The sequence below is a fragment of the Oxyura jamaicensis genome, unplaced genomic scaffold, assembly GCF_011077185.1.
Source record: "Oxyura jamaicensis isolate SHBP4307 breed ruddy duck unplaced genomic scaffold, BPBGC_Ojam_1.0 oxyUn_random_OJ101837, whole genome shotgun sequence".
In the NCBI taxonomy this organism is placed as follows: domain Eukaryota; kingdom Metazoa; phylum Chordata; class Aves; order Anseriformes; family Anatidae; genus Oxyura; species Oxyura jamaicensis.
The window spans coordinates 37,050-57,218 of NW_023312206.1; the positions used below are offsets into that span (position 1 = coordinate 37,050).

The window sequence follows — 20,169 nt, forward strand, 5'->3', positions numbered from 1 at the left end:
CACCCCCCTTCGCCATCGTTGGTTCAGTTACCCATGAGTTAATTTGGTTCTAATGAGGTTCTGCTACCCTAATCGTCTGACAGCGGGAGGGGGAACGGGGAGGTGGGGGGAGAACCCGAGTTACAAGGAGCCTAATTAGCAAATTAATTATAGCCAGCAGCGGCAATGGCCCGGTTACATAAACGAGCTATTGTTATGCACGCACCAGGCGGGCCGCGATAAAAGTGCCCGCGGTGCGTAGGGCAGCGGCAGGGCTCGCGCGGCGGGACGCGGGCAGCAGAGCCCCAGGGGTCTCGGGGTTCCCCAAGGGGAGCGGTGCCCCCCAGGGGTCTCGGGGTTCCCCAAGGGACGCCCGAAAGCCACCTCCCTCCCTCCCTCTGCCTTCTCCCCCGGAGCTGGAAGCGGAGCCGGCGGCGGCCGCGCCATGCTGAGCAAGAAGAAGTACAGTGTCAGTGGGGACTCGGGGATTAAAGCCCAGGTGAGGGCAGGCTCTAGGTACCCTAAGGCTGTCTTCTCGGTTAAAAAGTCCGCTTCTCTCTCTCTCCGCACCCCCGCTTCGTTTCTTGCTGTTCCCCCAAATCACCTCTTTCTGGAGCTGGCTGGAGGAGCTGCCCCGCGTTCTCCAGGGGCAGGAGGAGCGCGGAGCCACGCGTGTCGTGCCGGGGATGCTCCTCGGGACCGGGGGGAAGCCCGGGTGGAAGCGAGAAGTCCTGCACCTGGACGTGGGGCACCTGCAGAAGCCGTTCTCCCTCCTGGCTCGGGACGCCGGGCGTCTCGGCTTGAGTTGGCGGTGGCAGAAAGCCGCCGTGTTTGCGTGAGCGCTGCGTGGTTCGGCCGCCTGAACCCAAGCTGCAGCTTTCCGAGGCTCCTTAATCTCTCCGCTGAGCGTTAACCTGTGTGTGGCTGCTGTTACCATCGGGGGCAGGCCTTTTGGGGCTGGGAAGGTCTTTTGGGGCTGGGAAGGTCCCACCCGAACCCGAGCCGCTCTGCGTGTCCCGGTCCCCGATGCTTGGGAAGGGGGCACGGCGGCACGGCGTGGTGCTGGTTGCCCCCGTGCCCTTTGGAAGGGATTTAAGCAAGGTTTGGGGTCCAGCGTTCCCTGCCGTCCTTCTGGCTGGACCCAGCGTGCGCGGCGGAAATTGCAGCCCAAACGTGAAGGGGTGATGTGAAAACCAGCTTGGGGCACGTCGCTGCCCGCGCTCGGTGCCGCTCACGCGTGCACGCCCAGCGCTGGGCTGTCCCGGCTCGAATCCCAGCACACAAACGTTGAAAGACCTCGGGGAGGTGCTGGGGCAGCGAGCAGCAGGCCCTGGAGACGCCCCCGGGAGCCAGCAGCAGATCCCCCTTTCAGGCTTTGAACGCTCGCAGGGGTAACGCGAAGCCCGAGGTTGTGCCCAGCTCGGTGGGTTTGGGCTTTTGCCTGCCAGCCGTGCAAGTGCTTCGAGGTGCCTGGCCGCAATCACGGGTCGTACCGCGTGGCTCGAAGCAGTTCCATCGCATGTCCTGGAACGGGTGATGCGGGAAGGGAAAATATGAGCAGAACCCCCGAGGTCCGTGATAGGAATTTTTCACCCCGTTAGGTTTCGAGCCTCTCCCACGGTGCCGGGAGCAGCGTTCCGCGCCGATGACCCGGTGCTTTGATGAGGCGGTTCGGCCGTCAAGGGATTTGTTTTAAAGGAAATAAATAATTAAAAAAAATGTTCCAGGCCAACAACTTGTTGGAAAAGGAGTACGAAAACCGGCGTGTGCGTGCCCTGTCCCGCAGGGATCGGAGGCGCTAGTCCTCAGCGCCGCCCTTGGTTGCGGCACGAGCTTGGATGTGCATTTTGGCTGGACCTGGATTCCTGGGGCTGAAGTAGCCATCGAAGACCCCCAGCACCCTTTTTCCGCATTTCCTGGCCCAAAAAGTGAGGCACCGGGGCTGTAAGAGCCCAGTGCACGGGCAGGGTGCCACAGCTTAAACCTCGGGGCTTGACTTTGGGTTCCCAGGCAGGGCTCGCGTTCCTTACGGCCTGATGGCTTCTTTAACCAACACCAACTTCTCAAAGCACCCCGGGGGTTGGTTGAAGGACCCCGTTAACAGCTTTCGGCATTGTGGAGGTGTAAATATTTAATCCTGCCACACCAGACTGGCTCATTTTTTGCCCCGAGCGAAATCCGAAGAGTTCTGCGGGTAGAAGTCACGTTTCCAATTCCGCTGCGATCTCGCACAGCCCGCGGGGAGCGTGGTTGGCTTACAGAAGTGGAATTCTCCAGATGCCCACTCCTAAACGCTTCCTGCTGCGGAGTGCAGCTGGGGGGGGGGGGGGGGGGGTCATTCTCGGGGTGTTTTTGGTTTTCTCCCCTGGATTTTGCACAGCAAACCCCTCCCGGTCGCTACAAGAGAGGTGGCGAGCGGGGCCAGTGCCAGACCTGGAGGTGCTGGCTGGCCCCTGCGAGCATTTTGGTGCTTGGTCTGTGTGTACCGGGGCTGGAAACCTTCCAATATGCGTTTGGAAAGGCCAGAGGAGGTGATTTAGGTGTCACTTGAGATTAAACAGCCGAGGCAGCATGCCCCCTGCCCCCAGCTACCCGCAGTCGCGGGCCAGCCGTAGCCGAGAAGGCGCCGGCGGCTGCTCGAGGCTCCGGGTGCTCCTCACCTTGGTGTCTCGGCCCCTTGGCTTTTCCCCTCCGATTTACCTGGCCCTTTCTCTTCACAGATCCAGTTTGCCGACCAAAAGCAGGAATTCAACAAGCGCCCGACGAAGATCGGCCGCCGCTCGCTGTCCCGCTCCATCTCGCAGTCGTCGACCGACAGCTACAGCTCAGGTGGGTGCCGCGTCCCACCACGGCCACGGGAGGTGCAGGCAGCGGCCCCACGACCCCCAGCTCCACTTCGCAGCCGGTGCTGCTGGAGGGGAAGCACGGGCAGGGGGTCACTGCTTTTTCTCCAAAGTTGAAAATGAAGAAAATTGAGTTGGAAACTGGCTTTGTCTGGGCTAACGTTCGTCTCACCGTGCAGAAACGCATGGCTCTGTTCTGCTGCTTGTTCCTTTCGACATGGCACAGCAAAGTTGTGCTTTCTCCTGCAGGGGTGCTCGAGTTGTTGGTTTTCTTCGGGCACATTTTGGTTCCAATTTATACAGCTGAAAGTGAACTACCGGAGCAGTCTTTGGAGGCTCCTTAAACCCAGCAAGAGTTAGAGCCCCCCGAAAACCAGACCCCCTTCGATGAGTGCTCCATTCATGAAACATTTAACGTTTAGAGCAAAAAAAGGCAGCACAACGAAGCCCTGAAGACAAATCTGCTGGAAATTGGTGTTTTTCCTTAAAGGCCAGAGGGCAGCGCTGGGGGCAGGCCGGCTAAAACTTGATTTGGAGACCGAGCGGCCAAGGTGAGGCTGCCCTCCACTTTGCAAGCACCCTCCAGCCTCTTTTTTCCAGCAAATAATTCACCGTGGCCTCAGGGTGCTGAGAAGATTCAGTGCTACCTTCACCCCCCTAGTCTGGGAGTGGGGAGGGCTCGCTGGGGATGCTCTCAGGACAGGCCCACCGGGATCCTTGGTGCTCTGCAGGGAACGCTGCCGGCTGCCCGCAACGGGGCAGCTCCTGAAACTGCTACAGAAGGGGTCAGGACCAGTTCAGAAGGGGTCAGAACCAGTACAGAAGGGGTCAGGACCAGTACAGAAGGGGTTAGGATCCAATTCCCCATCCCCCAGGGAGCTGGACTGTGTCCGATCCCCAGCCCCTGGCTCGTACCGTGGAAGATGCCGAAGCAAACAGCTTCCAGCACGGGTCTGCAAAGCGGATCGCGTCCTCCCCGTGCTGCCCCAAGGAGCCCCCGGGGAATTTCGCCTGCCCCGCTGCTTTGCGCTGGTGTTAATGATTAGACCACGGCTCTGCGATCGGTGTAATGTTTGTATGGGCTTTATGACCCCATTTGATGTCTAATCAGCAGGGTATACCCGATGTGACTCATTTTTAACGACTAATAGGCTCATTAACCTGGCTAATGTTTCACGCTTGCACCCGATCCGCAGCTGCAAGAACGTGGAGCACCTCGGGGGAATTCTCCTCCACCCCTTGCACTGAGCCCTTCCAGCTGAAGCATCAGCACCAGCAATTAGTTAATAGGTGATAGCGTTGTGTTTTCCTCCTAACGAAAGCTGCCAGGCTGGCGGCTGAGACGGGAGACTTCTGTTCCCAGGACAGCTCCGGGATGGACAGGAAAACCCCACGGGTGTCTCTCGGCTGGGATCTCGGCGGTGCTGCTCTGCGCGCTGAGCATAACCCCATCGAAACGGCCCTCCGGGTGCTCCGGGGATGGGAAGGGGCTGGAAACGAGTGTGGGGAGCAGGTGGGGTCCGGAGGTTTGGAGGGCTGAGCCTTCGAAGCGGCTGCGCCTGCTGTGTTGGCCAGGCGGGAAGCAAACGGCATCACGAGGCTGCTGCGGGGCGCGAAGCACCGGAAGGCCGATGAGCTGAGCTGGCCTGACTCTTGGTGTTGGAAGTGGAAGCCCCTTGTTACCCCTGCCGTGAGCTGCTGGCCTCCTGTGCTCCGCAGCACTTCATTTAGAGCATGCAACCTCTCCCACCAGCGACGTTAATTGTTGTCCGTGCCGTTCGGGAGCGGGTGGAAGTGCTGCGCGTGCCGACGTGCTGTCAGCCTGCGCGCCCGATGAGCCCCGGCCGGGCTGTGCATGAAACAATTCATTAAGGGACGAACACATCTCCGCTGCTGCTGCTCAGTAACGCGACACGAGCATATTTTCTGCTCTCCTGTTCTCGGTGTGCCCGGGGACGTGCTGCTCGGCACCAATTGCAAGCCAGGGGAGCTCACGAGCGCGGCTTTGGAGTCGCGGCGCTGTTGGCACCGGCACGGTGGCAAAGCCCGTACGTTCCCGGAACTTCTTCCCCTTTCTGCAAAAAGTCAGAGAATTTACGTCTGCTGGGACGAAGATCTGGGGATCGGCCGGCAAACAGCAGCCCGGTGCCTGGAACGCCGAAGCACGCAGCGTGACGCGCCGCCTGCGCGGTACGCGGGCACCCAAATGAGATTAGGGCGGTGATGTCTTTAATTAAAAGCGACCGACTTCCCCCTCGTGCTGTTTCATAACTTCAGAAAGGCTCTGCAGGAAAACAAGGTTTGCCTCTCAGCTCGGCTCTAACAGAAGCGCGGGCTGGAGGGGCAGCGTGCCCTTGGTCCTTCCTTGTCTTCGGCGATGGAGATGTCACCTGTTGATGCCAGAGGATCCTCAGCTAAGCATCAGCAAGGCTGAACGTCGCTGAATTTAGGCTCGGACCCGATCTTTGCGGGGTTTAGGACACAGGCTGAGGTGCCTCCTTCCCCCTCCCTGCTGTTTTTTCCCTGGATAACAGCACCCAAGGTGCTCACGGCGTTCTCTTTGAAATTATACAATTGATACTAAAAAGGTGCGTGGCTCGGTGGAGTGCCAGCCCCAGATACGAAGCTTCCGTTAATCAACTTCCGGGTAATTAGGGATGAAATCTGGGAGGCCGACCATCCTACTAGCTAATTGGGTGTCTCCATATTACATATTCCTTCCTCTACTTGTGCATTTGGCAGGAGAGCCAGGGCAATATTTCCTGGTCCGTATCCGTGTGCTCTCCCACTGCGCTAACGTTATTAGTCTAATTACCGCGGTGCTGTACGCTCCGGTATCGCGCGGATTTAGCAGGTAAGACCCATCTGCACCTGAGAATCCGGCTCCTTTTTTCTTTCCAAAACTTGCTTGCACCAAACTTGCTTGCACAAAACTTGCTTTCAGCCCCGGAACGAGGAGCTCTGGTTCTAAAGCCCAGCCCTGCACAGATTAGCTGTTTTAAGGAAGTAATCCTCCTGTAACTCGTTAATCCTGCCGGAGCCCTCGGTGGAAGATCTGGGCGTTATATAATGCATCGTTTTTGTTCACAATCCCGGCTCCCAGCCCCGTGGGAGCTGCCGTGGGGTGCGCTTGAGGAGCGTGTGGCCATCCCCGGGTGGGCGGCAGGGCCGTTCGCTCCCGGCTGCGGGTAGGCAGAGAAATTCCAGCCATGCCTAATTCTTCCCGGTAAGCGGATCAGACCCGGGCAGGGCTCGGGGAGCCTGGCACGCCGACAGCGGCAGCGCTAAGCTCGTGCCTGGCGGTCCTTGAAGCTTTTCCTGCCCTCCAGGACCCAACACAGCCAGCTCCTGGGTGCCGCCGGCACGATGAACCGATGGCCGGGCTGGTGGCCGGCCTTCAAGCCTTGCTTTGGATCTTCTGCCGTGCAGATGCCAGCAAAGCCACCAGAAGCTGGCAGCGCACACCTTCACGTGCTTTATGTCATGTGTTTATATCTCTCCAGAGGTCCGGGTGCCTGCGGAAAGCCGTGGCTGCCGGTGGGCAGTGGCAGGACCACGGGCTCAGGCACGGCGCTCTCCTTGTGGCACGATGCAAGAAGCGCTCGCCCTGGCGCCACCCCGTTCCTCCGGCAGAATTTCAGCACGGAATCGGGACGGAAAGCTGGAAATGCACGTCCTTAGCCAGCAGCGCGTGATGATTTGGGGAGCTCTTTTAAAAAAGTGGTCGGAAAGCGTTCTGCACGCGTTGCCAGGCTGGCTTGGCACGCGGGGATGGTGGATCTGCCCCAGCGGGTCTCGGTTCCAAAAGGAGCTAAACGAAATGATTCTGGAAGAAAGAAGGAAACTCTTTGGTATACCAGTGGCACGAGCTCCCCTGCAGGTTCTTGCATGAGACTCGAGGACGTTCCAGGTGCTTTATCTCCGGGATGGAAGAGGAGGGACGCTTGGGGTCCATCTCCAGTCCTCACGTGTTGCTCTGGCTGCTGATGCCACTCCGAGAAGGTGCAAGAGGTCTGCTCTCCCACGGGGGGATATTCCGAGGGCGACTCGGCACAGATAGTCCCTCCGGCTGGCTCTGAGAAGCTCGGAGCACGAGTAGTGGCTAATTCTGCAAGGTTGGAGTAGAAACTGGACTCGGCGTGTGATCTTAGTAATGGAAATAAGCGGGAAGGGGGCTCAGCTCCCTGAAAGGTTCTTTGGTAAATCTCCGTGCGTCTGCCACGAGCGAACCCGCTGGAAGTTCAAGGAACAAGGAAGGAGGGTTCAAAGACGCACAAAGGCAAGCTGAGGAACATCTCCAGGTGCTCGTTATTCCTAACAGAAAAGAAGGGAGAATCCCGGGGCTGCAGCGAGCCGTCGGTATTGCAGGTGGTGGCTGGAAGGACCTCCAGAGGTCATCTTGCCCCCCCCCGTGTGCTCGCACGGGGTCGGATGAGCCACGGCTGTGTCCAGCCAGCTCCTGGAGCCCTGGGAGGCTGGAGGTCCTGTGATGTGCTCTCCTCCTGCCTCGGCTGTTCCTGGAGCTTCCTCCAGGCAGATGAAGGCTGCAGTTGGACCCCCTGCCCCTTTGCCTCCCTTTCATCAGATTCAGCGAGCCCGCGTGGACCTCCGCCTGGCCCCCTTGTGTGGTTTTGGATGTGCTTAGCAAGGATTGTCCTTCAAATTTCAGTTTCTTTTTCTGTAAGAACTGGTTCCAGGGACGGGGAATGCCACTGTGACCGACCGGTAATTAGGGAGCAGCCTTTGCCGTGCCGTTGTTTAAAACGCAGTAGGGTCTGACACCTGAAACCGCACCTCGTAGTGGTTTGGAAGCACTGGAAACATTCACAGGCATGGATGTCGGGTGTCTTAGGGCCGGGAAGGGACAACATCTGGGGAAGAGAGGCTGCAAGGAGCCGGCAAAACCCAGAGATGAGCACGTGGAGGACTCGGGCGCTGCTTGGGTAATTCCCTCCGGTGCGGCGTCGAGGCAGAGGTAGATGAGTGCAAGGAAGTCACTGTAGGTAAAGGCGGACTGGGGGGAAATAAATGGGCATTGTGAGTAGAGGGGGGGGATCCCAGGAGACGCCGGGGGGAGCTGGCACGTGCCCGTGGAGGAGCAAACCCGTGGATGCGTGCAGCAGGTCCCCCGTGCCCCTCCGCTGCAGGCGCTTGGCCTTAGGGAGCATCTTCAGCCTCTGACCTCCCTCCTTGTCTTCCTCCAGCTGCCTCCTATACAGACAGCTCCGACGATGAGACCTCCCCCCGCGACAAGCAGCAGAAGAACTCCAAAGGCAGCAGCGATTTCTGCGTCAAAAACATCAAGCAGGCCGAGTTCGGGCGCCGAGAGATCGAAATTGCTGAACAAGGTAAAGGCGGCGGGCGCGTTCCACGGGCTCCTGGCTCCCTTGGGCTGTCTCGTGCAGCTCTTCCTTCCCCCAAGCCCTCCTCTCGCAAGGCTTGGTTATTTCCTGACACCATTCCTGGTGGAAAAAGAGAACTTTGATGGGATTTCGTGGAGTTACGCGGCACAGCCGTGGCTCCTACCAGCCGATGATTGGAGGACCACCGTACAGCCCAGTGTATTTTGTGAAAAACAGTGGAAAAGATGAAATCCGTCGCATAAATTACCCAGTGGGTGACTTTGGGTTAGCGTGGTTGTCTCCCAAAGCCTGTCTCAGAGGCAGTGCAGCACTCAGATGGCTGGAGGGGCCGTGGGTCCTGAGTCCTCCTCTGTCTGAAGCTGGTTTTCCTCCGGCCTCGCTTGGCGTTTGCAGGTTGAACTTTGGACAATATGATCATCCTGCATCCTAAATAGCTGGCAAAAAAAAAAACAACCTCACAGGGCGCTGGATTCTTTTCAGCTGTGTCCTGACTGCTTTGGTGCCTCCGTTCACGTCTTCTGCTCTTTTTGAAGCTGTCGCAGCCGTACGGCTTCGTAAGGGCCCTGGGTACCTGGGCGAGAAGTGCTGCTGGCAGTTCCTCACCTGCCCGCCCCTCTGTGCTTTGCGTTGATGGACTTTTGTCGTTTTGCCTTTCAGAAATGCCTGCGCTGATGGCTTTGAGGAAGAGAGCTCAGGGAGAGAAGCCGCTGGCTGGGGCCAAGATCGTGGGCTGCACGCACATCACAGCGCAGACAGCCGTAAGATCCCCTCGATAAGCTCTGGGCTTTTTTTTTTACCACTGACGTTTCAGTGTGGGACTGTTTAAATGCCACAGCAGGGGGCTGCTACGTGCTGCCACTGCCCCTTCCAGCTGAGACACTAGAGACTACTCATGCCCTGTGGCCCGATCCTCACTCTGCCTAGTTCTGGGCAGCCCTCTGCCCGCAGGGTAACAGGCAGGAATTCTTCACTGCTTGTCCTCTGAAACAGACCCCAGGGGGATAATACGGAGATGGGGTCCCCGAGTCAGCAGAGCAGTGCCTTACACCAGGTGGGAACGGTTGATTTCGTGACCGTTTCTGGATAAACACAGCCTGTGCTTAAAGGTGCTGCGGTGCCTGCATGGGTAAGGCACTGCTGCGAGCCCCGATCACTAAGAAAATCAAGTTATCTTCATCATGTGTGCAGGACGAAACGGCAGCTAGTGATCCCCGGTTTGCGTTGCTCTCTCTGATATTTCTTTGGTTTATTCCAGGTCCTGATGGAGACCCTGGGTGCGCTGGGTGCCCAGTGCCGATGGGCTGCCTGCAACATTTACTCTACTCTCAACGAAGTGGCTGCGGCCCTCGCCGAGAGCGGTAGGGAGCTTCACCCGCTTCGTTCCTTCTGGTTTTGAAAAGGTTTCTTACTGTCCCATCATGTTTAGTTCATTGACATTCTATTTGAGCTTTTTATTCCTCCTTTACATTGTTTTTCCCTTTAGAATAACACCAGGGGAGAGTGAAGTCTCCCCGGGGTGTCGCTCCCCATCTGTGAGAGCGATTCCTGGTAAGCTGCCCGCATCAGCCCGCAGGGGTTCACCAGGAGCGCTGCAGTTTCTGTTCCCGAGGCTCACCAGCGCACACTGCCAGCTTGAATGAGTCTGGTGGAGTGGGAGACGTGTAGGTCTGAGAAAAGCAGGGATATATCAAACCTCACACTCAATCTGGGGAAGAAACGGCTTCAGTCACAGAGATTTGCTTTTTTTCCCCTATTAAAGCGGTGACAGGGACTAAGCAAGACAAGATCAGTCCCTCCCACTGCTCCAAACACCTCAGCCAGTGTCTCTGGAGGTAGTGCAGGTGATGATGATGATGATGATGATGCACGTTACTAGCCATCAGAGCTACATGAGCCTAAAAGTTACTTCCCTAAGAGAAAATACCCTCTATAAAGACAGGGAATTCTTACATTCGAGTCACAACTTTGGCTAAGGGAGGGTGAGAGAGGACTTCATGGGGACACGATTCACAAAGCAGAAGCGGCCGATGTTGCTGCTCCCCTGGGAGATGCCTCAGCTCAAATCCCGCTCCACCACAGGGCTGTGGGAGCCAGGAGACCCAGCAGAAGCCAAACAGCAGCTTGCCTCTTACCGGGTCTCGCTCGAAGAAAAATTGCTCATGGGCCAGAACGAGGCTGAGAAACTTCCCAAGCCTTTAGGAAGGGTAAAGCCGGCTCCTGGCTCCCCGGGATCTGCTAAAGCACCCGTCTCCCTCTCTGTGGCAGGGTTCCCTGTCTTCGCCTGGAAGGGAGAATCCGAAGACGACTTCTGGTGGTGCATCGATCGCTGCGTCAACGTCGAAGGATGGCAGCCCAACATGGTGAGAGCTGGTGCAGAGACGTGGCTCTGATCTGGAGGGCAGGAGGAGGGCTCACATCAATTGCCTCTTGAATTTAGACCCGACCGCCTGGTGCTAAGGCAGCACTTAGCCCCAGAGTGCTTTACGATTGACTGGTCTGTGCAATCAGCCCTGCTGCTGCGCCTGCAGGCGTGGGCGGTGCTGCCCAGTGGAGTTTTATTGAGCTATTTTCGAAGTGAGCACGAATACCTTTGTTGTGGGGCGTTTGGTTTGGTTTCAGGGTAGTTTGCCACGGTTTAAACCAGACAGATTCAATGCATCCAGTAAAACCTGACTGCGGGTGAGGATGTTCCGAAGAGGCACTGCATCACTTTTACTGTGCCTGTAAATTCACAGCCGTGGTTGAGGGGCTTTTTCTTACCTCGGTTTTTATTTTAAAACCAAAACTAGAATTTGTGATTTCTGCCCTCACTGCACGGACACCAACACCCCTGCTTCACCGGTTCATCCTGCCCTTGTTCCTGGGGAGAACAGAGAACCTTGAGCTAGGTGAGCAGAATAATTTCCAGCAGTCAAGTTGCTGCTTTCATCCCGACAGGCTTTTAGCCTTGTGGCTTGTGATCTACTTCAGTCAAACCGTAATTAAGGGCACGCGTCTGCATTGCTTGTTGGCTCGTCTGAGGAGTTTTTGTTGTCCCTCCCGGCCTACTGCTGTTCACTTCTGGGCTGCCACCTTGAAAAAGAAAGGTGAATGTCAGAATGTCCACCCCCGAGCCAGGAGTCCAGACGTGGAGCTGTCTTTTTCTTCTTTTTGAGGAATAATTTCCCATCAAAAATGCCAGTAGCTGACAACAGAAACCTATCAGACTGCGCTCCTAGCACACTTGCTTTCCTCAGATCTGCTCAGAGCTCTCAATCCTGCAGCGTGTCTCCAGCGGTCGCTGTTTCCTGACCTGTTTCTGGTGAGCACAAAACCAGCTGGGTCTGAGCACAAAACCAGCTGGCCCTGGGTCTAGCAGCTCCCAGAGATCTGCACACCTGATTTTGGAGGTCCGTGTTTTCAGAGACAAGAAATAGGAGACTGGATGCCCGGGAACAGCAGGTGTGGAAGGAATCTTTACGTGACTGTTCAAGACGAGAGGAGCTGGCAAACGTGGCCAAAAAGCCAGGCAGTATTTGGTGCTCTGGTCCTTCCAGACTCCTGGCTGAACCAAGATGGAGCTCCCCTGCTCTGTGCTGACGGCAGCTTCTCGGAAGGCGCATCGTGTCTCCCAGCCCAAAAATCTCAGTATCTGATGTTTGGGCTTCTGCAAGGTCCATGAGGAGAATTAAAGTCCCAACACCGAGTCTCCAGAGAAGGACGCGCTGAGTTTTCTGATGCGCACAGCAGACCTGCAGGCAGCGCTCTGTCGGGACAGGAATGGCTCAGTTTTGTTATTTTTTCCCTGAAAAACATCAAACCTGTGGGGCTGGGGGCTTGGCTCAGCATCAGCTGAGCTGGGAGCTGGCGGCCCTGCCATCTCCTCGCCTTTCGGCTGTAATTCTCTTGTTTTCAGCCCCGTGGCCGAGCTGATCCTGGCTAATTTTAATCAGCTTGGTTCTGGGGGGGGGGGATCAGCCTCGTGGAATCCACGGCTGCCACGACAGGGCTGGGGCGGGGATGGGGCTGAGGCACTCGGCGGCGGGGGAAGAAAATATCCTCACCCCTCAAACAAACAAGGGCTTTTTTTTTTCCCAGAAAAGAAGGTGCTTGGGAAAAATGGAGATGAAAGCAGAGAGCCTGGGTGAAGTGGAGGAAGGTGCAGGGGGAGCACGGGGGCTTTGTTGGGGGCTGCTCCAGGAGGTGATCCCCCCCGCAGACCCCAGCCTCTGCGCTGCTTCGGCTTTCCATCTCCTGCCCCCCCAGGAAAGAAGAACCCCCCAGCCCCCACGATTCCCTGAGCGTTTTAGAAAGAGGATTATGCGCCCTGTTAAATGGGGATGAATGAAATGAAGACGTCCTGGGGGCTGGGCTGCCGAATTCCCAGCCCCGCAGTGCCCAGGGGAGCTTCTCAGCCTGCTCAGCGCTCGGCTGCCTCGGTTTCCCAGCCTTTAAATGGGAGGTAAATTTGGGAATTCCCAGAGACTGAACAGAATTGGTGCTTCCCGAACATTTTGGAGGAGCAGCAGCTGCCGGCAGCCTTCATATTTCAGTGCAAGGTCCTGCAGCTCCGTTAGGGAGGTGAAGGCTACAAAGCAAGGAGAGAGCTCCCTGCTTCTTCTGGAGTCGGGGTCCTCGCACCTCCCACCTTGCCACGGCTCTGCTGGGGACCCCGTGGGCCACCAGAGGCCACCGAGGGGTGGAGGACTCAGAGAAGAGCACCTTCGTAGGGTTTTTTTGGGTTTTTCTTACATCCCTTCCTTTTCCCTGGGTAGCTCCTTACGGCATCCCCGTGGGTTCCTGCAGCGCGGGGGGTCCCCGAACCACCACTGGGCACCGTTTAGAGCTCAGCACCCTCCCTGCGTTCGGCTGCATGTTGAGATGCAGCAGGGGAGGGATGAAATGTGACTTTGAGTCACGACCTCGCGTCCGAAGCCATGACCTGGTGCGTTTCCATCTCCTGTATTGCCCCGGATGGTTAAAACCACTCAGCCCCTGGTGGCTCGGGGCACTCGGGGCCCGATGAAGAACAGGTTTGTACCTCGGAGGCTGAGGTTTGAAGCCCAAGAAAACGGGCAGCAACCCAAAGCTGTTGTCTGCAAGAGGGTCAGCGTTATTTTTTTTCGCTAGGGAACCTGCTCTGGCAGGGGGGTTGGACCCGAGGATCTCTTGAGGTCCCTCCCAGCCCCACAATTCTGTGATTCGGTGATTTTCAACGTGCTGTTTGGCGATGCAGCTACATGTCAGTTGGCGTTGGTGCCTCCGCTTCATCCTCCTGCCTCCACCCTGAGCAGGCACATCGGAAAGCTGATGGCTGCCTGCGGTTTGGGGGCTTCTCTGCTCCTGGAAATGGGGGAGAGGAGCTCGCCCAGAACCTTGCCGCGTTTCCCCTGGTCTCCTGATAACTCCTGATAACTCCTGATAACTCCTGATAGTCCCACCGGAGCTGTCGGGCCGGTGTCTGCGAGGCCAAAACCTGGGCTCACGATTTGTCCCTTGTGCCTTTTTTGGGGTCCGCCAGCCTTCTGGGTCTTCGGGGTGGTGACTCTGTGGTTGCCTTCATTACAGATCCTGGATGACGGAGGCGACCTCACGCACTGGATTTACAAGAAATACCCCAACATGTTCAAGAAGATCAAGGGGATCGTGGAGGAGAGCGTGACCGGCGTCCACAGGTAAGGGGCCAGGAGCATGGGGATGAGCAGACAAAGCCCCTTCTGCCTCGGGGCACCGGGAGCAAACCAGCCCAAGCTGCTCAGCGCCATAGACTGAACGTCGAGCCTCCAAAAATGCGGTCTGTGGTCTTCCTTTGGCGTGTGAGGTGACTTGCTAGCAGGGCTATTCCTACCACGGGTGACAGAAAACAGGGGACCGAGGAGAAGAGCAGCAGGATCTGCTTTGGGGTTTATTTTTTGCCCCGGGAGAGACTCGGCTGCGGCTCTTGGAAGCGGCTGGGGGCTCGGAGAGAGGCTCGGTCAGCCCTCAAAAAGGGAAGCGAAATGCCCCAAACGAGGGAGCGAGCGATTGGGGTTTGTGGCCAGTGGGGTCAAGAAAAGGACCTGGTGGCATTTTCAGCACTGGGAATGGTTCCTGATTTGGGTAAAAGAGGTGTGCAAGAGCAAAAGTGTGATAAAAACGGTTCCCCGTGTTCTTGTTCTGGGATCAGGGCTGTGTTCTGCCGACGTGCACGTGCAGAGAGCGTGTGCCCTGCCTCTGGGGGAGTTTCTGGGTGTAGAAACGGGCGTAGAAATCACAGAATCAGAGAAACAGAATCCCAGAACAGTTCGGGTTGGAAGGGACACTAAAGCCTGTCTCATTCCAGCCCCCTGCCATGGGCACGCCTCCCGCCTGCCCCCAGCCCCATCCAGCCCGGCCTTGGCCCAACGTCCCCGGGGAGGGGAGCTCCTCAAAACAAGAAGGGGCAGAAACCTGGAAGGGGTCTGCAGGGACTGACCGAGGCAGAGGGTTCTCCTCCCTGAGGTCCAGAGCAGGGGGGTGAATTTCAAGCCCTCTTTGCAGCAGTAGGGCTGCATTTCAGTTGGTTTGTAGGGGGATTGCTGGAGAGGGAGCCGGGTCTGCTCGCTCCCACTGCTCTTGGCTGGCTGCACGTGGCCATGGACGTCACCCTTCCGTGGCCACCTCTGTTTGCCTCGGAGCTGGAGGAAGCTGAGGAATGAGAGGAGTTCCCATCGTGTTATCTGAAGCAGGATTCGGGGGGTTTTGTCCTTTCGAGGACATCCGAGGGAGGTCTAATATCGGCAGGCGGAGTTCAGAGCATCTTTTATTTGACATCTTTATGAAACGCCTCTTGCCTGGCAGTGACACGTTTCAGGAGGGATGGGAGGCAGACAGAAATGTCTGAGGAAGGAAGGACGATGCTTCCCACTCCTGAAATTAGGGCCCCGCTCCGCTCCTGCTTTAGCTTTGCCCCCGCTTTGCATGCCGCTCATTCTAGCGAAACGAGGACCTGGAGAACGTGTGAGGGTGGAGTGAAGGGAAGTGTTTGTCCGCTGATCCTCCGTTTCGTCTCGTATTCCTGGCAGGCTGTACCAGTTGTCTAAAGCCGGGAAGCTCTGCGTGCCAGCCATGAATGTCAACGACTCGGTCACGAAGCAGAAGTTCGACAACCTGTACTGCTGCAGGGAGTCCATCCTGGATGGGTACGTGCCGCTGCCCAGCGCATGAGGTCAGGGTGGGGATGGTGAATCCTGGGGGCTGCTCCACAGGACGGGGGTCCCTGTGTCTGTCCTGCCTGCTGGTTTACAACATTTTCGATCCAATGATCACAGAATCGCAGAATCACAGAATGGTCTAGGTTGGAAGAGCCCTCCAAGATCACCGAGTCCAACCTCTGACCTAACACTAACAAGTCCTCCACTAAACCATAGCCCTGAGCTCTACATCTAAACATCTATTAAAGGCCTTCCAGGGATGGGGACTCAACCCCTTCCCTGGGCAGCCTATTCCAGTGCCCAACAACCCGTTCAGGAAAGAAGTTCTTCCTCATATCCAACCTAAACCTCCCCTGGCGCAACTTGAGCCCATTCCCCCTCGTCCTGTCCCCAGGCCCGTGGGAGAACAGACCAACCCCCACCTCGCTACAGCCTCCCTTCAGGGACCTGGGGAGTGCAATAAGGTCGCCCCTGAGCCTCCTCTTCTCCAGGCTGAACAGTCCCAGCTCCCTCAGCCGCTCCTCGTAAGCCTTGTTCTCCAGACCCCTCACCAGCTTCGTAGCCCTTCTCTGGACTCGCTCGAGCACCTCCACGTCCTTCTTGTAGCGAGGGGCCCAAACCTGAACGCAGTACTCGAGGTGCGGCCTCACCAGAGCCGAGTACAGGGGGACAATCACTTCCCTGGCCCTGCTGGCCACGCTGCTTCTTATCCAAGCCAGGATGCTGCTGGCCTTCTTGGCCGCCTGAGCACACTGCTGCCTCATATTCAGCCGACTGTCAACCAACACTCCCAGGTCCTTCTCTGCCAGGCAGCTCTCCAACCCCTCATCTCCCAGCCTGTAGCTCTGCTTGGGGTTGTTGTCCCCCAGGTGCAGGACCCAGCACTTGGCCTTGTTGAACTTCATACCGTTGGCCTCGGCCCATCGGTGCAGCCTATCCAGGTCTTCCTGCAGAGCCTTCCTACCCTCAAGCAGATCGACACACGCACCTAACTTGGTGTCATCTGCAAACTTGCTGAGGGCGCACTCGATCCCCTCATCGAGATCATTAAAGAGGACTGGTCCCAGTACCGAGCCCTGGGGGACTCCACTGGTGACTGGCCTCCAACTGGATTTGACTCCATTTACCACAACTCTCTGGGCCCGGCCATCCAGCCAGCTCTTAACCCAACGAAGTGTGCGCCAGTCCAAGCCATGAGCAGCCAGTTTCTTGAGGAGAATGCTGTGGGGAAACGGTGTCAAAAGCCTTACTGAAGTCGAGGTAGACCACGTCCACAGCCTTTCCCTCATCCACTAAGCGTGTCACCTTGAAGGGTGCTGCCCTTCCTTGTGTGTCGGTGCCTCACGTGCGCTTTCCCTTCCCGGTGAGGGTGACTTCAGCTGGGCAGCGTCTCCTGCGCGAGGGCTTCAGCAGCAGAGTGGCTGCAGCCCTCCTCCCTTCCCCTTTTCCTGTGCGGTGTCAGGACAAAACCTTTCCGTGGCTGAGTCACGCCACCGCTGCGTCACGTTTCTGCCTTCCTTTCCTTCACCCTCTCCCGTGCGTATCCAACAAGCCAAGAGAAAGAAAAGAGAAGAGGCTGTGGAGGACCGAGCATTTATCCCGTAACAGTGACGTGCCCGTCGCCTCGGTGCCGTCCTGAGGATGTGTCCTTCAGCCGGGCGAAATAAGGAGGTGCAGAAGGTGGGACGACAGGGCTGACGAAGGCTTTGTCCTCCTCTCCCCCCCCGGCTCCTTCTAAGGAGTATTCTAAATCTTGAGATGCAGAGCAAAATGCTCGAAGCTGTGAGCTAGAGAGGGTGCCTCAACCCTCGAAGCTGTGAGCTAGGGAGTGCCTCAACCGTCACCTTGGTTTTGGGGTGGATTTCCCGCTCGTGGTCACCCTGGGGAGTGAGGAGGGCTCGTGCTGGGGCGCCTGCGGGTCCCGATGCTTTGAAACGTGTGGAAGCCCCCCAGGAGCTCGTGCACCACCAAACGCTCCTGTGGATGGCCCGCTGCACTCGGGGTTTCTCCCCCACGTTTCTGTGGTCCTAAAAGACCACGTTCTGGGCTCAGGTCAGCCGTGCTGGTGGCTGGCCCTTCTGTGCCAAGCAGCCAGCGGCCTCCTGCTCTTCCTGCCCTCAAATCTTGGAAAATTCAACCAAAATCTCCCAGATGGGTGCAATCTGCAAGGGGGAGCAGCATACACGATTGTACCCGAGGGGCAACACATCGCTAACCGAAGCAGTTCGGGGAAAAGGTCCTGATGAAGCCAGTCCCATAATTAAGCCCCCTTCCCTCTGCGTTACGGCTCTGGGGTCCCCAGCTGTGCCCGAAGGCGCCCAGGGCAGCCTCAGGCACGGGGCTCGGCCACCTGGGGAAGGGCTGCCCCCAAATTTGAGGGCCTGAAGACTTCCGAGGTTCCTCAGCCCTGCGTTCACGTGCTGTCGGTGGATAAAAAAGAGGTCGAAATCCTTGAACAGCTTTTTCGTCGCGCTGGCTTCGGTCGTGCCGGGCGCTGGGCTCCCTGGGGAGGAAGGCTGGGATTTGAGGTGCTCCGGGCCACGAACCTAAATGGGGCCAAGGGAGATCTGAGCGCAGGGCCAGTTAAATCTGCCGGGGTCGTCGCCTAAATTCTGGAAGTGGGAGGGAATTTCACCTTCCCCGCACCGCTAACCTATTTGTGTGCGCTACAAATAGCCCGCGATGTAGGGCACTCTTCGGGGGGAACCAGGAGGAAGCCGAGTGGAAGGGAGAGCTTTATTTATAGAAAGCGCCGCGGTTCTGGCAATAAATCAGCGCTCGTCTGCCGCTCCTCTAGCTGCTTCTGCGAGGTGTTTTGGCCTTGAGAAGATGGAGAAAAAAAAAAAAACAAAACACACGAAGTGTTTCTGGAAAGATTTTAGAGATTTCCGGAGCTCCACCGACCCCAACGCAGAGAGATCCAAGCCCCGAATCCTTCCTCCTGCTGTCAGCTCCGCACTGGCAGCACCCACCCTCCCCAGAGGGAAAAGTCCCTTTGGAGGGACCCTGCGGGTCCCCTCCCTGCACCCCAATCCCTGCGGGGCCTCGCTGGGTGCGGGGGGGAGGGCACAGCTCCTGCCGGGAGCAGCGACGCGTTCAGCGGGAGCAGGACGAGGCCTTGGCGCCGTCCTCCGCATCGTGGCCAAGGGGAAGGGGTCGTAGCGCGGGTCTTTAACCGCCTTTTTCCTTCTTCCCTAGCCTTAAGAGGACAACAGACATGATGTTCGGAGGGAAGCAGGTCGTGGTTTGTGGCTACGGGGAGGTAAGGGCTTTGCGCGGCGCGTCCCGCGGAGTCGGGGCGCCCTTTGCTTCACCCCGCGGGGCTCTTCTGTCTCCCTGCGGCTGCCGCCGACTTCAGAGCTGCTGGGAACAGCCCTGTCCTGGCAAAACCGAAGGTTTTCTTTCCGTGATGTCCGGCCCTTGGTGCTAAACCTACCGAATCTGAATCTTAAGGCACTGAATACCCTGAACATCTTTAATTATCGAAGCGCTCAGAGGCGGGGTTCTGCAGGCGCGCTGCACGCGGAAGGGTGGCTAAAAAAAAAAGAGAAATTAACCTTTTTAGATGAATTTACTGACGTGCTTTCACCCCCACGAGGAGGAATCCTCTCTGGAGGTGAGACTGGGATGTTCCCCCCGGGCAGTGCTCACAGGGACCAGGTAGCACCGGTTCCGGGTGGGCTGCACTGGGACTCTTTTATCCAAAAAAAGCCAAAATTGGGCATTTTTCTCCCTTCCTTTGAAATGAGCCGCGGAGCAACCTTTGGGCAGCTGTGGCCGATCCCAGGAGGCGTTGGCGTGCCAAAGCAATCGCGTTTTGGGGAAGTCTGGGTCCTTCAGCCATAGCGCCGGGTTCCCCTGCGTGCCGCGCTGTGTGGAGCGTAGAGGTTCGGGCTGGTTAGCCCCCGAGACCAAACCTTTAACCCTAAAACCAGAGCAGAGCTTGTGAGAGGCTCTTCAACTCCCCCCGAGCTAAGTGTAATCTCCTCTTACCCTCCTTTCTGCACACGAGGACGTTTTGGGGGAAAAAAAGAGCTCTTGGGGACCGAGATGAGTGCCCCTTTTTTTATCCTTAGTGCCTCTTCTGCCTGAGCTGGCGCCGGACTCAGCTCCGGGATTGCTCCGAATGTTGTGCCTCGGGGAATTCTGCGCATCCAGGAGCCGTCGGGGCTGGCAGAGGAGATGCCCAGCCCCTGAAGGCTTTGGGATTTCTGCTCGGGGAAGGGCAGTGATGCTGCAGGGAGCTCTCGGTGTCTCACTTGTGCTCTTCTCCCCCCCCTCCCAGGTGGGAAAGGGCTGCTGCGCGGCGCTGAAGGCCATGGGCTCCATCGTGTACGTCACCGAGATCGATCCCATCTGCGCCCTGCAGGCCTGGTGAGCGCCGCGCCCGGCTTCTTCTTTGGGCTTTTTTTTTTTTCAGGAAATTCGTGCCCAGAAACCCCTCGGCCGCAAAGCTCCCCCGGTGGGGGGGGTGGTGAGGGGCTTCTCAGCACGCTCGGGGGGCTCTCGGCTCCCTCCTGCAGCAGGGAGAGGGCTCCTGTGCTCAGCACCACCCCGTTCTTCTGCATCCCGTGTGCCAACTTCAGCCTCCGTGGCAAAAACAAGGCTTGAAGAGAGGTCAGGAGCCAGCCACGAACTTCGGAGCCAACCCCAGGCTTTGCTGAGCCTCATCCAGCACCCGCTGAGCCTCATCCAGCACCCAGTGCCCCACATCCAGCACCCTCTGAGCCGCATCCAGCACCCTCTGAGCCACATCCAGCACCCGCTGAGCCTCATCCAGCACCCTCTGAGCCACATCCAGCACCCTCTGAGCCACATCCAGCACCCAGTGCC

The 20,169-nt window shown here is 57.7% G+C and overlaps 1 protein-coding gene across 1 annotated transcript in view; it reads left to right on the plus strand.

The window, feature by feature from the left end:
• The window catches only part of LOC118160128 (adenosylhomocysteinase 3-like), a 35,590-nt gene extending 15,845 nt beyond the window's left edge, over window positions 1–19,745 (plus strand). The window contains exons 3-11 of the mRNA XM_035314658.1: window positions 2,700–2,808; window positions 8,027–8,170; window positions 8,843–8,943; window positions 9,441–9,543; window positions 10,451–10,545; window positions 13,733–13,839; window positions 15,208–15,324; window positions 18,535–18,598; window positions 19,622–19,745. Of these exons, the coding sequence (XP_035170549.1) occupies window positions 2,700–2,808; window positions 8,027–8,170; window positions 8,843–8,943; window positions 9,441–9,543; window positions 10,451–10,545; window positions 13,733–13,839; window positions 15,208–15,324; window positions 18,535–18,598; window positions 19,622–19,714 (933 nt within the window). The 3' untranslated portion in view covers window positions 19,715–19,745. The remainder of the gene's footprint in view (window positions 1–2,699; window positions 2,809–8,026; window positions 8,171–8,842; window positions 8,944–9,440; window positions 9,544–10,450; window positions 10,546–13,732; window positions 13,840–15,207; window positions 15,325–18,534; window positions 18,599–19,621) is intronic.
• Window positions 19,746–20,169: the final 424 nt, after the last annotated feature.